The sequence below is a fragment of the Melanostigma gelatinosum genome (genome assembly GCF_949748355.1).
Source record: "Melanostigma gelatinosum genome assembly, chromosome: 15".
Lineage (NCBI taxonomy): Eukaryota > Metazoa > Chordata > Actinopteri > Perciformes > Zoarcidae > Melanostigma > Melanostigma gelatinosum.
In genome coordinates, this window is record NC_136648.1 from 25624713 (window position 1) to 25640745 (window position 16033).

At 37.8% G+C, this 16033-nt stretch overlaps 1 protein-coding gene and 1 long non-coding RNA gene across 4 annotated transcripts in view; one reads left to right on the forward strand and one right to left on the reverse strand.

Moving 5' to 3' along the window:
* agla (amylo-alpha-1, 6-glucosidase, 4-alpha-glucanotransferase a) overlaps positions 1-16033 on the reverse strand; it is a 63724-nt gene that overhangs the window by 14461 nt on the left and 33230 nt on the right. For all 3 annotated transcript variants that reach the window (XM_079285243.1, XM_079285244.1, XM_079285242.1), the window contains 5 exons: positions 4877-5032; positions 2791-2941; positions 2460-2584; positions 2252-2364; positions 1244-1378 (listed from right to left, as the gene is read on the reverse strand). In XM_079285243.1, the coding sequence (XP_079141369.1) occupies positions 1244-1378; positions 2252-2364; positions 2460-2584; positions 2791-2941; positions 4877-5032 (680 nt within the window). The remainder of the gene's footprint in view (positions 1-1243; positions 1379-2251; positions 2365-2459; positions 2585-2790; positions 2942-4876; positions 5033-16033) is intronic.
* On the forward strand, positions 11449-12980 carry LOC306789339. Its single transcript, XR_013772644.1, has 3 exons — positions 11449-11528; positions 11939-12107; positions 12198-12980. It is a non-coding gene; the product is annotated as an uncharacterized lncRNA (long non-coding RNA).

The following is a 16033-nucleotide window of genomic DNA, read 5'->3' on the forward strand; positions in this document are numbered from 1 at the left end:
CTACAGCCTACAACAGGAGCTTCCAAGTCCTGTCCACAGCCTACAATAGGAGCTTCCATGTCCTGTCCACAGCCTACAATAGGAGCTTCCATGTCCTGTCCACAGCCTACAACAGGAGCTTCCATGTCCTGTCCACAGCCTACAATAGGAGCTTCCATGTCCTGTCCACAGTCTACAATAGGAGCTTCCATGTCCTGTCCACAGTCTACAATAGGAGCTTCCATGTCCTGTCCACAGCCTGGAATAGCCAACGAGAGGCCGCGTTGAAGGAAAGTGCCCGCCCCTCTTCTTTCGTGTAAAGCTCGAGCCAATTACAACCGATCGTTCTGATGACTGACGCTTCGTATAGCCAATGAAATTTCAAAAACAATGAGATGCAGCTTCAGGGGTTAGATTTAGAGGCAGAACCCGGATGTTACCTGCGTAACCGCGAGTCAGGTCGCTGTGTCCGTGCTTTAAAATCAAAGTGTGGTTTTTGAGAGTTTTTGAGAATTTAGGAAAGTGAATAATGGTGAAATCACTGATAGATAACTGTATTTAGACATAAATAAGCTATAGTTTGAATTATGAATCCACATTTCAACACAGCCCTAGGTATGTTACCATGTTACCATGGGTCTCCAAATGGCCTTTTTTGGAAAGCGCCTAGACATACCCTTAATAAAACATGTGTAAAATATGAATTTTCTGTGGTGTTGTTATCAAATTTGAACTTTGACTAGGTAAGGCTTCATGCTGTGGTCCCATTGTGTTTTCCAGCTAATAAGTCCAGCTATAGTCATCTGCAGGCATCTGTTTGCAAAGAAATATTCAGTCGGAAATAAAAACATTCTACTTCAGTGTGTTCAAACTTATATTACTCAATGCCAGTAGCACTTACAGTGATTCTTCAGAGTGTTACCTTTCAAAAGAGACCAAAACCAGGCAGGTACTCCAAATGGTTCAAGAGCAGCTTTCAATGTACTTTGGGCATGCCTTGGATAGGCGGTTTAGGCTCATTTTACTGGAGTGGTAACAGGTCAACGAGAAATATTTGAGTGTGCATCAGAAATATATTTGTGAATCAATGTTGTGTGGATATTGTTTACATTTATATATAATGATAAATATTTTTGTGTGCATTGAGAAAACATTTTGGTGGAGAGTCATTTACATATCACAAAATACATTTGTGAATCCTTCTATGTGGATTCATTAATATTGATATTAATCTGACCCCATGTGTGTGAGCATGTGTACTCACTGTGCCAGCGGTTTCTGCAGTGCTTCTGGTGAGTTTTCATCTGCTACACTGCCTCTCCTGTATTTTGGGCTGAACTGTGACAGATAATACCTCAGCACCCCCACCAACTTCTGGGCCTTGGGGTCCAAACTAACCCTGTGAGGAAGAGAGAGTGAAAACGTATGATCCAAATGCAGAATGCTAATAAATGAGCTTTTGATCAACCATGGAAAGAATGATAAATGTGTCTTGCGATGTGTCTTCAGTAGGGTTGGGTATCGTTTGGGTTTTTTCCGATACCGGTGCTAAAACGATACTTTTCAAACGATACCGGTGCCTAAACGGTGCCTGAACCGATACTTTTTTCTTCAAATTGAACAATATATTAACTGTTTAAAGTATGCTATAAATATAAATAAATACAAAACACTTGGCTTCAAACTACAGCTTCAAACTTTTTAACTATGAACAATATGTTACCTGTTAACAGTTTACAGTATACTTAAATAAATACAAATAAATACAAAACACACACACACACTCTGTACACACACTACAGCTTCAAACTTCAGCAATTATTTTGCAGCAATATGAGCATATTTTCCTTCTCTGGCAAAATACGACACGTCTCATGACTTATTTTATTTTACCAGTTGGTGGCGGTAATGCGCCAATTCGTCGTTTGCCAACCGCCACTACTCCTCAAAGGAGGAGAAGAAGAAGCTTTCGCGTGCCTGTGTTGTTGTGCTTATGAGCGGCAGTGCTAAGTACCCCGTTGTAATAATACTATGAGTGAGGAGCGGAGGACCGAGTCCTGCTGCCAGGACGGAGTCATCAGAGTAGTGTAAAAAAAGTATTTCAATCGGCTCAGGCACCGAAAGGAAGCACCGAAATCTGCGTTACATTTCGGTCCGGTAGATACCGGACGTATAGGAACCGGTTCCATATTGGCACCGAGTTTCGGTACCCAACCCTAGTCTTCAGTGATGATGTGAATACTGTACTGATGTGATGGTGTGTGTGGTTTACCTAAAGGCGATGATGCTGCCAGGTGTCAACTTCTGAAAGGTGATCTCCTGCACAAACTCTGATGGACCTTTAGATGTCACTTCAGCTTGTTTTACCACTGTACTCTCCTGTAACTGTATACAAATATATAAAATATAATTATTTTACTGATATGCTCATTCATCGCAAAAATGACCAGGATACTTAAAGTGATCATAGCGATATATACCGATATATGCTCCTTTATTTCCACGGTGTATTCTGGCATGCCGTTGATGCAGTTGTCATCCTTCTTGTAACTCCCTGAAGGCCTTTCCACTGTCCTTGCCTCCAGCACCACTTCCTCAATCTTCCCTTGAGAGAGAGATGGAGAGAGATACTCTCAGCATTGGTACAATCTGTTGTAAACTAACTCTTTGACAAAATCATGAACGAGTTGAGGAACAGATATAGTGTAAGAAAGTGCAAGACACATACATACTACAAAGATGATGCAACAACAATACCTACAAATACATGTTTGATTTCTGATATAAAAGGTGATGATGTTATCGTCATACCAGGTATGAACATGGGTGGGACATTGGTGTCGTACTGGTGGGTTTTAGGGTTCTGGAAGGCTGTCCTGCACACTGCCACCACCGACTGGTGAGTGCTGGGACAGTGTCGCGTAACTGCAACAATATCTGCATCAACCTGGTCTACAAACACCTGGAGAGGACAGTGATGAGAGATTAAACTTAAACAGGTTGTTCACTGATAAGTGATTTCTAATGGCGGAGACACTGAATTCATTGATGTATGTAAAGTCAACAGATGCTATTCATTCCCTAGGGTACTTTCTGGAGAACCTTTTGTGACTTCAGTAAAGGTGTGCATTGGACGGAATATTCAGAGCTACACTGGGTGACAGACTTCAGCTGTTCTGCTTTACACAACAATGTACTCGTATGACTCAAAGTAAAGGCCCTATTGATTAACTCCATCCAAAGAGGAAGCTCAGGATGAGACTTGTTTTCCACCCAAATACTTCTCTGTCCAAGTGCGACTTACAGTTTACACCAGGGGTCTTCAGCATGTTTCAGGCCAAGGACCCCCAAACGGATAGAGAGATGGAGCAGGGACCCCCGTCTATATATATTGTATAACATTGTGTTTTATATTAAATGGTCCTAGTGCCATGTATAAACATACCTCTTTATTGTGCATTCAATACTAAGCTATTCAAACAATACACAGGTTCATATATTCATGTTGTTATTTTAAACATGTGTAAGGCACAGTGAGTAGGGAGGTCGTGCCACTGCCATTTATAAACCTTGTCAGCAGATACCAATGTCAACATTGTCTGTCAATTGCATGATAATCCTGCATACAAGCTGTTCACACTGATGTTTTTATTTTAAACATAAATGTGGAAACGAAAAATGAGTGATGGTCTATTAGTGCCACTGCCATGCATAAACACACCTGTTATCTTTCACACAATACTGAACTATTACAATAATGGACACATTCATGTTTGGAAAAAATGTCTAATCAACCAACAATTTGGCAGACCCCCTGTTGAAGACCTCTGGTTTAGAGGATTAAAGCTTGCAGCTTTTCAAGTACATCAGCTATTAGGTTCTTTAGGTAATGCAGTTCAGCTTTCAACTCTAACAGCTTTACAATACAGTGTTAGAAGTGCAGTGCCATGCATGTGTGCTTTAAGATTTCAGTATTTTCGACAATGCTTTGTAATTAATTTCTGCTGTCAGCATTCAAACGCATATTGTGCAGAAAATGCCTTTTCTAGTTTAGTGTGCTGTGAAATTAGAAAGTTCATCACTTGGAAGTCAACACCGAGCACATCCCACCAGCTGGCTTCTGCTATATCTTTCCGTTTATTTGCTGGATTTGGGGTTTCTTAACCATAAGAAAGGTAGTGCAAAAACACAGTCATTGAACATTCAACACCAAAGAGCTCAACAGATATCAAAACTTCTTTCCTCTTTTTTAAACACCTACATCAGATTGCTAATTGAGCTGTTGTTTCATTATATTAACACACACATGGGAACTACATTATTAGTCCAGTAATGTAACTTGAACTTTTGCAAAATAAATAAAAAGATTGCAAAAACTATTTTATTTGTTTTGCACCCGTAAAAGGTATCCCTTTGTGACATACAAAACGTGTAAATGAATAAACCGAAGGGAAAATCCTGAAATCTGGGAAATTCTAAATGGCCCCCATCCACCCTTGTGAAAATAATTATTTCATATTTGAATGGGTTACAATCAGAGATGGGCAGTATTTCTGTTCGGTTGCATTTGAAAAAGAAATACTTTTAATTGTAAGGCCAGATGTGGGTAGAATAAGGCCTATTTGCATCAAGTAAAAAATATGTCATGGTCAAATCTAACAAGCACAACAATGTTGTAATGCGTAATGCTTGTGCGGTCACTGCACAAGCTTAAACGAAGTTTTTGGTAGAATCACATTCAGACAATTTTCAAAACTTTACCTTCATACGATTCTGAAGGACTTCTTTCTCTCTTTCAGGACATATTGAGGATACAAAATCCATTGAGTTTGTTTTTGTTGCCATTTGTGTGAGGTCGACCCACTTATTTGGGTAAAATATCTGGACTACATGGTACCTGCATGAATCCCTGAGAAGCCAGTTCCTGGTGCAGCTTGTTGAGGGCCAGTTTCCCAGCTATGATGCCAGTCTGGAATCCAACCTCACCAGTGGAGGTGGGGGGCGCTGAGGGGCTCCACTTGGGGTAGAAACGCTCCTCCTTCACCACAGAGATCTGCGCTCGCGCACACACACACACACACACACACACACACACACACACACACACACACACACACACACACACACACACACACACACACACACACACACACACACACACACACACACACACACAGTCGTGATTGTCTGATACTCTACTACTGATTCATTATTTGTTCCAGTTTTAGCAAGTTGAGCAGGTGAGTGTATTGTATGTACCGTAGATGATATACATAACTTTTTTAATAATTGCTTTCAGATGTTCAGTGAGTGAAAGGAAACTCTCAGAATGAGGGTAAATGATGGTTTGCTGTGTTATACGGCTGCCGTTTGTGAGAACGTGTAAACGCCTGCAAGAGGATATCATTAGAAGAAAAACTAAATGTTCTAACGAGTTTGAAATGTATGGAGGAAACTGTTGGTGCTGTGTTTTTATGCCATGAAAGATGTTCCATCATGTACCTTCCAATATGAAGATCAAATCAAGGGAGATCACAAGGATGTGCTGCGTCAGAGGGTTAACTAGAGAGCTGTCTCCAGATGCCTTCATCAAACAGATGTTTTCTGTAATCATGCGTCCCTCACAACAACTGCAGCTGAAGTGAAGCGCTTGTCAGCAGTGCTCTGATATCCTGCAGTGGTCTCTGTTGTGTGTCGGGCTGTACTATCAAACCATCTGATTGGCTGGAGAGTTGGATAGCGTGCGAACCTCTGACTGGATCTAAGCTCATCGCTCTCCCAGGTTGTCACAAGAATAGTTGTACACTGTAAGAAAAGTCAGTGAATTTTACGGTGATAAACTGTTAAATCACAACAGTAAGAGACCGTAAATTGTAAATCGGTTATATTCAGTTTATCGGACAGTGAAACACCGTAAATACAAATATCAGCTAAAACAATAATTTGTGCATGTATTTCTTGTATAGAATACATTTAGTCACTGTTAAATGTACTACGCATTGTACTGATAACGGAAATACACCGTAATATGAAAAATAATCCATACCGTACATTTTGCACTCATTTCTTTTAAAACATACATTTGGTTACTGTTAAATGTACGGACCACTGTGCTGCCAACGGAGAAATAACACATTATACATTTAACAGGCAGCCTCGTATGTTTTGCATTTATTATTCGTATAAAATACATTTTGTCACTGTTAAATGTACTAAACATTGTACTGATAACGAAAATGCACCGTAATATGAAAAAAGATCCATACCGTGATTTTTGCATTCATTACTTTTAAGAAATACACTGTGTTACTGTTAAATGTACGGACCATTGCACTGCCAATGGAGGTAAAACGCATCATACATTCAACAGCCGGCCCCGTATTTTTTGCATTTATTATTCGTAAAATAGTCGGTATCTCACTGTTAAATGTACTAAACATTGTACTGTAACGGAAATACACCGTAATATGAACAAAAATCCATACCGTGATTTTTGCATTCATTACTTTTAAATATTACACTGTGTTACTGTTACATGTACGGACCATTGTACTGCCAATGGAGGTAAAACGCATCATACATTCAACAGCCGGCCCCGTATTTTTTGCATTTATTATTCGTAAAATAGTCGGTATCTCACTGTTAAATGTACTAAACATTGTACTGTAACGGAAATACACCGTAATATGAACAAAAATCCATACCGTGATTTTTGCATTCATTACTTTTAAATATTACACTGTGTTACTGTTACATGTACGGACCATTGTACTGCCAATGGAGGTAAAACGCATCATACATTCAACAGCCGGCCCCGTATTGTTTTCATTAATTTTTTGTAAAATATTCAGTTTGTCACTGTTAAATGTACTAAACATTGTACTGATAACGAAAATGCACCGTAATATGAAAAAAATCCATACCGTGATTTTTGCATTTATTACTTTTGAAAGCTACATTTGGTTACTGTTAAATATATGGACCATTGCACTGCAAATGGCGGTAAAACGCATCATATATTCAACTGCCAGCCCCGTAGTTTTTGCATCTATTATTCATAGAATATGCAGTTTGTCACAGTTAAATGTACTAAACATTGTTCCGGTAACAGAAATACACCGTAATATGAACAAAAATCCATACCGTGATTTTTGCACTTATTACTTTTAAAAGATACATTTTGTTGCTGTTAAATGTACGGACCATTGCACTGGCAATGGAGGTAAAACGCATCATACATTCAACAGCCAACCCCGTATTTTACCATTTATTATTCATAAAATATTCAGTTTGTCATTGTTAAATATACTAAACATTGTACTGGTAACAGAAATACACCGTAATATGAACAAAAATCCATACCGTGATTTTTGCATTCATTACTTTTAAAACATACATTGTGTTACTGTTAAATGTACGGACCATTGCACTGCCAATGGAGGTAAAATTCACAATACATTCAACTGCCAGCCCCGTAGTTTTTGCATCTATCATTCGTAATATATGCAGTTTGTCACAGTTAAGTGTACTAAGCATTGTACTTGTAACGGAATTACACTGTAATATGAACACAAATCCATACCGTGATTTTTGCATTCATTACTTTTAAGAAATACATTTGGTTACTGTTAAATGTACGGACCATTGCCCTGCCAATGGAGGTAAAATGCATCATACATTCAACTGCCAGCCCCGTAGTTTTTGCATCTATTATTCGTAGAATATGCAGTTTGTTAAAGTTAAATGTACTAAACATTGTTCTGGTAACGGAATTACACTGTAATATGAACAAAAATCCTGACCGTGATTTTTGCATTCAGTACTTTTAAAGAATACATTGTGTTATTGTTAAATGTACGGACCATTGCACTGCCAGTTGAGGTAAAATTCACAATACATTCAACTGCCAGCCCCGTAGTTTTTCCATCTATCATTCGTAAAATATGCAGTTTGTCACAGTTAAATGTACTAAACATTGTACTTGTAACGGAATTACACTGTAATATGAACACAAATCCATACCGTGATATTTGCATTCATTACTTTTAAGAAATACAGCCAGCCCCGTATTTTTTTCATTTATTGTTCGTAAAATATTCAGTTTGTTAAATGTACTAAACATTGTACTGGTAACAGAAATACACCGTAATATGAACAAAAATCCATACCGTGATTCTTGCATTTGAATGGGAAATTCCAAACACTTTTCCCATAGTGAACTATGGATTTTTTACCTAATTCAGCCTAAATACCCATAGAAAACAATGGGCTAGGACCCTGGAATTTTTACAGTCAATCGACCTTTGGCCAAAGATCAAGTGGTATGAAAATCAATGGGAAATTCCAAACACTTTTCCCATAGTGAACTAAGGATATTTGACCCAATTCAGCCTCAATACCCATAGAAAACAATAGCTAGGACCCTGACATTTTCACAGTCATTCCACCTTTGCCCACAGATTAAATGATGCGAATATCAGTTGGAAATTGATTGTTTATTTCACCTAACATCAAGGATTCTAACCCAATGGTACTTATGATCCGAAATGGCCTTTTCTCTCAATTTTTACACTTTAAATCAAAGTAGAGATTTGAATCCTTTTCCTCCTTAAAGAGGGGCTAGTGAATATGAATTCCCCCACATTTTGCGGCCGTAGATGCAAGCTATGGTCCCCAAACACAGCCCCAAAGGTCAAAATTTAGGCATATTGCCTTATCTTTCGGCCTGTTTTTGGAAAGTGAGAAACGGCCCATTAAATCTGAGAGAAAGGTTGAAACTGCCTGAATTTTGCATAAATCATTCCCCTGTGATAACATGATGCAGGATCTAAAGCAAGATCTCTGCAGACCCTTGGGAAAGCTAACTTCTGTTAGCAGCATGCTAATGACTTGAATCCAATTGAGCCTTAAAGAGGGTCCTCTTTTGTCCATCATATGTGAATATTAGGACAACAAGCCATTTCCAAGTTTTTTCAAATGCACCCAACAGAGATGATTCGAACCAGATGGCACTTATTTTCCCAAATGGCCGAAAGCCAGTTTTCACCAGTCGTTTCTCTAACTTTTTATACTTTAAATCAGGGTAGAGATTTGACTCATTTTCTCCTTGGGAAACCCTCATCACCATTACCTACCTATAATCTGGACTTCGTAGCTGCAAGTTAAGGTCCCCAAAAACAGCTCCAAAGGGCTTAATTGATGCCTTATTCCCTTATATGAGTGGATTTTTTGACATATGCAAGAATTGCCATAATCTCTCAAATATGGGTCCCAGAACCCACAGATTAGCGAACAGCATGTCCAGCGGCGTTGGCAGACCTACAGAGCGGCCCCGTCTGAAGTCACGTTAACCTAATTCATGATATAGATTAGACCGGACCGTGTACGTTTTAGTGATCTGTTTTACCGTTAATTCGGAAAACCCAAAATACGGAAATACCATGGTATTCTGGTTTTTCGTTTCAAACCAAGAACGGGAAAACGGAAATGGGCGGTCGTATTTCCGTTTTTCGTTCTGAATTCAAAAATGGAAAAACCAAGAACCAAAGTCAAATAAGGTCCGTGTACGTTTTAGTCATCTGTTTTACCGTTCAGTCAAAAAATACGGAAATACGGAAATGCCATGGTATTCTCGTTTTTGCAAATCCCTTTTTTGTTTTTTCATTTAAAACGAGACACAGAGCACAGCAGGTAACCGGGAAAGAAGAATATTTCAAGAACTTTATACATTAATTAATTAATCTGGGCCGATGGGAGTGCGTTAGCATCAGTAGTTGACTATATGCTGTTTAATATTCATTTATCTATGTACACAGAAATAATTAAGTTTTCGATTAATCGGTGCATTTGATGCAATACAGTTCGTGATATAGTTTAATCAAAGTAATTTTCGTGTTCAGAGTTGTAGGCACTGATATTTATTTTTCCACCGTATTTTGCTGTTGATTTAGTGAACGTGAAGTAGATGCAAAGTCAAAGTGTTTACCAGTTTTACCAGTAGATGACAGTATAAGTGTATTTAAACCATAGATTTAGTCATATTTACCGGTGCCTCTAGGTTATTGATACAGATGTATTTAATGCTGATTATTTCATCTGATATTTGATGTTCATGGTTAATTTGCATTAGTTGTATACATCATGTATTTACATGTTATATTTGTGTAATTTAAGAACTCAACATACATGGAAGAGCGAGCTTGTGTTCATGATCATGAGGCAATAGATATTGACAATTGAAAAAATAAAGATATTTGGTTTATTGTTATTGAACATTAAGCCTAAGCATAAGCAAAAGCATAAGATAAAACAACAAAAATGCACAGTATATACAATGAAATAGAAGAGTGTTAAATTAACGAACTGGTCGGTAGTCATTGAGGCTAGATGGTTTCCTCTTTCGTTGTAAATTGGATTAATTTGCTCTATCATCACGAAGGTCAAAGGTCACATTTTGCCTGAGTACACTGTGTTGGCCTTTATAGTGGTTTAAATGATCAGATCCCCTTCCAGGTAGCAGGTGCTTGTGATTCTATACAGGCAGTATGACGCGTCTTCTTTAAATAAAAAGTTTTATTTTGCTTTCAAGTCAATAAAGTAGTCAAGGAAAAACTAAGTTTGTTAGTGTAATGCATGCACAGAAAACACATTGTGATAAGTGTAACCACAAATATTAACAATATCTGATGTAATTGATCTTGTTTTGAACAATAATAAATAATAATAAGATTAAACAATAATAAAAAGTTATATGTTATATATTCCATATATAATAGTACATTGCAAATACATTGCCTCATTTAAAATATACTAACATTGTACATCTAACAATTTGCAAATTAAATCTTTAAACACACTTTCAAATAAATGTAATATAGTGCATTTTCGAGAGAGAGAGAGAGAGAGAGAGAGAGAGAGAGAGAGAGAGAGAGAGAGAGAGAGAGAGAGGGAGGGGGGGCAAGTGGTCTGAGCACCTGTTGGAGGTTGAACTTTTGAACCCACTTCAGCGCGCTTTCTACGCGCCCTTTCTACGCGCTCAGCTCTGCTCTGCTCTGCTCAGCACCTGCACTGCTCGTCAGAGAGGCGGCAGTGATCAACCAACACATTAATTAAAAAAAAGCACTGGTCGCAGGTTGAACTTTTGAACCCACGTCCGCGCGCTTTCTACGCGCCATTTCTAGGTGCTCAGCACCTGAGCTGCTCGTCTGCTCTTCTGTGGGGATTATCCTGAACACTATTGAAGAACAACTGCCTGACTCCTAGGAACAAAACACTTCTTCTGGAGGTAAGCATAACTACATAATGCATTACAGTCGGAGAGGAGAGTAACAGCTTTTTTGAACTGACGTTACCGTACGTTTTTAAAATCAGGATAAGTCTCTTTGGACAGTTGGAGGGCTGCTCAGAAGATGTGAAGGATATGGTGCACCTTCTTCTCTCCTATTTTAATGAAAAAGAGGAGAACCTCTTCCACTATGTGGAAGAAACATGTCTGGTAAAAGAAGTAGAAGTGGAAAGCTTGCCGGTGACACCATGCATCATTGTATGTGGTAAGTTGATATTTATTTTTACTGACGAAACCGTAACTAATGTAAGGAAATATTGCATGGAATGCACCGTCATGCTATAAAGTGCTAGGTGTGTTTCTTCCCAGTAGTATTTTCTTCTCTATAACGGTGTAATAGATTCATTAAGTTTGACCTATCAGCTTCTTTCCTGAGGCTTCACTGGGTTAGGGTTCTACTCCAAAATGAATGAAATGGACCAGCAAACACCAGCATTTTGAGCTAAAAATGGTTTTGAAGAATACATATTTGTTGTTCATTCTGTTATTGTTGTTTATTCTTCAAACACCTGTGCCAGCTCAAAATGCTGGTGTTTGCTGGTCCAGATCCACTTCACTTTTTTTTGGATGGTAATGGCTGGTTTGCTGTAATTATTTTCTACGTCTATTTTGTAGGAACCTCCTGCTATGCATCGAGGCAGTTCATGCTAAGTGTCGACGGCAAGGTTGTGAATGACCAAATCCCAAACTTCATTTCTGCCATCTGTTTGATGTTTGGAAGCTATTACTGCCTCAATATCCACTATCCTGTGGTTCTGGGCTCCACACTTGAGTTCCTTCAGAGGTAAAGTAATGTATATATTTTTTTTAATTTCTTCATTTCGAGCAAATCACTGTATTTAGTGGTTGATTATGAATTCTTGTGTTCACAAAGGTGTTTCTTCCTCATCAATCCAGAGAAGGGCACAAAAGTTGAAACCAAGAAAAACAAGAAGCAACTGTCAGTGAACCCAAGAGTCCTCACCCTCATTGCGGATGTCTCTGATCATGAGTGGAGAGAGACATGTTAGAGACGGACTTATCCAACGGAACTGTTAAAGGACCTGTGTGTAGAATTGAGGAGAATTGATTGGCAGTAATGGAATATAGTATTCATATATAGATTTTCATTAGTGTCAAAACTAAGAATAATTGGGTTGTCATTACTTCAGACTGAGCCCTGTATATCTACATAGGAAGCAGGTCCTCTTCAAGGTGCCAATGTTTACCGTTGATATTCAGAAAAGTATTATTTAAAGTATTATTTAATGTTTTCAGTTAGCTTTTGGTTTTATAAGCAGTTTGTATGTGTTGTGTTCATTCAGAACAGTATATATATATATATACTTTTGTTTTGGTATTCATTGTTCTAATAAGCAGTTGTTCAGGTTCTGTCCAATTTATGTGAACTGGCTTATTGTACATCGAGGTGAAATTACTAATGCATACTGATAACGTCAACAATGAGGTCAAAGCAACAGTATGTTTTGTTAGAGGCTGTTCTTTCAGTTTAAACCTGACGTTTGACCTAAGAAAAGATTTTACATTACATGTAGTGAGTTATTCAATTTTAGCTTGTTATTTCTTCCCAGAACAAACATTTCAGATTCACTAGCAGGGTAGGTAGAATCCAAGGAGGAACAGAGCTTCTTTACTATCCATGCATTTGAGATAATAAAGCTGTCCCTAAAGACAATTTGAGCCTTTGTTTCAGTGCTTTTGTTAAACTTCAGAGTAGGTTGAATGCAGGTGGCATTGCTAAGAAGAATTTCCTTTAAGGTAAGTAAATTGTACACATTTCTAACAAATATCTGAACATTTTTATTGGTACATGTGCAGTTTGTGCAGGAAATTAAGACAATTTACTCTTATCTTGTAACATTTAATTAATTTGCTCCTGCCACCTTTCAGACATTGCATTCAAACTCGAGTGGTTATGGACTTGGATGAGAACCAGGAAAACGGTGAGATTCTAAAAGCAAACAGTTTTTTTTTTTTTTACTTTTAAAGATGATTTTCTGTCATTTGTGTTTTATTGGACAGCAGAAGTAGAGAGACAGTAACCACAGTGGAGTGAGAGGGGATGATCTGCAGCAAAAGGCCCAACGGGAATCAAACCTTTGTTGCTGGATAACAATATGTGGTACGTGCTAAACCAGGTCAGGAACTGGTTTTATTTTTGATTGTGAATTTAGCCATTTCATTTTAATTTGCAACCTTTGCATTGAAAAGAGTGAAGGTTGATGCTTGAGATGATTTCATCTTTCACTTAAGAGGATGTATGTCCACCCCTTGTCTTTTTTTTCTCTTTATTCTTTCTTTCAGGTGTGATTACGACAATCAGCGGTTGTACTTCAGATGGACCTCATCACCCTCTTTGCTGTCCTACTAGTCTAACCTTGTGATTGGATACATACGAGTTTTGTCAAGGATAAACAGTGGTAAGTTGTTGTAAAGTTTAATGTATGTTCATTTAACAAGAGAAGGCTTTAGGGTCTTCTATTTTTGTAAGCACTGTGTAGCCATTTCATGTTCAAACAGTGTATGCATGTATTCTTGATGTTAAGCACTGCATAAAACGGCATTGCATAATCCAATAACCTTTTTTTGACATACTGTGAATTCATTTTGACTTTATTGACATACCATACGTATTATGGCTATTTCTTATTCATGAATCATATTTGTAACTTGACCTTTTCATGAAATCTTTAACCCTACTCTTTGTTTACCCTTTTGTAAGTTTGTTCTGTTTCACCCTCTTTAATGTTTTGTGTTTTTATAGTTTGATTGTTTTGTGTGTGAAGTCTGTGAGAACCATTTTGCAACTGTGTAAGTGCTATATAAAGTTATATTATTGGTGATGTTACTGTTATTATTATTGTTAGTATTAATGTTTTCTATGTTGTCTTTTTTTCTGGCTGGAGGATCATGCTAGCCCACAGCGAACACCAGATTGACTTGTGAGTCTTCAAGCAGAAATCATGACACCTGCCTAAAGTTCCAGTTTCCTGAACAGCATACCCTGTCTGTATGAGACTCTGTCCCACCTGTCTTCAGTCAAGTCTGGACCCAATGACTCAGACACCAGTCTTGTCAAGGCTAATTAGAGGTAAGCAGTGTGATAGGGGCAACTCAAACTTCACTTGTGGGCCCTTCTTAAACGGGAGATTTACGGTGATTTACGGTGAAGGTAAACAGTCCACCTGGGAGGCTGTGGTTGATCGTCAACAGATCAAGAAAGTGACAGAATCCATGAATGGAAGGCTTATTACTGTTATTGAAAAGAAGGGGGGGGCTATATTGGTAACAGATACATTTTTTAAAATATCAATAACGTTTATTTGTAAATTTTGAGTTTGTTTATTATTCTCACTTTAACAGATGAAAATAAACAAGTGAGATGGGAACATTTTTCATTTAGTTGCATAATAATTGTGCACACAGATATTCTCCTAAGAAAGCCAAAACCTGTTTTACTTTCTTAAATATTCAGGTTTGAAGTTTATTAACATTTTGAATTGACCAAGAGCACTGTAGTTGTTCAATAATAAAATGAATCCTCAAAAATAAAACTTGCCTAATAATTGTGCACACAGTGTATTTTTTGGAGGCATCTGTGTATTTAGGCTGCCTGTCGACATAAATTAAACACATGCTGATGATGCCTTATTGCTGAAATGTGTAGTTTTTTTACCATTCTACCTGATAGTTATTATTTTGTATTAAGTATAAAGTGCTGGTTTCTTCTAGGCCATTGGAGCTCAGTCTAAGACAGTAAATGTTTCTCTGTGTAGGCATCATGTTGAAGCACTGCATCAATCTAACTTTGCCTTTGTTTCTGTTTTTGGGTGCAGAGAGGATCATTCCAGTCCACAGTCAATACCTGATGGTCAACAGACGAGTCCTCAAGCAGAACTGGTGAAAATACACGCTTCAAGTTCCAGCTTCCTGAACTTCATGTCCATGTGAGATGCTATACCATGTTGAGTGCCTTCTTCAGTCAAGTCTGGACTCAGTGACTCATTACTCTTGATCAACTCAGGGCAAGTGGCTAATCCTTTCATGTTTATTCATGGTTATCCTTAATATATATGGACACATGCTGTTTCTTCAAGATCTCAACACTGCTTTGTGAGTATATTGTACAATATATTGTATCAGTTCAACCTGTTTTTCACAGAGAATGTTAGTTTCTTAAGGTATATCAATGATGGTCTGTACCTTGATTTACAATATGCTTTACTTGATATTTCCTTTGTAATTTACAAAAATCAGAAGTTCACTGAAATCTATGCCAACCAATTGTATTACGTTCTACCGTATTTTTGTACCGTGATTCTTACACATTGTCACTATATTTTTTACGGTAAAGTTCTGGCAACCACAGCTGCCGGTAATTTACCGTTAAGTTGCATTTTTCAATAAAATGCCGTAATGTATCATACAGTTGTACTGTGTTTTTTTACTGAGAAAAACTGTAATTAGATTCACAGTATAGTTGCTGTTTATAAAGTTATTTACCACAAAAATTTACGGTTGCCAAAATATGTACCGTGATGTATTATACGTTCTAACTTTATTTTTTACGGTGAAGTTCTGGCAACCACAGCTGCCGGTAATTTACCGTTTAATTGCATATTACCGTAAACAGGTTGATGAAATCTCTTGTTTTGTATAGTAATTTACCGTAAACAAAAAACTGTTCTCAACTGTGAAATTTACGGTTGC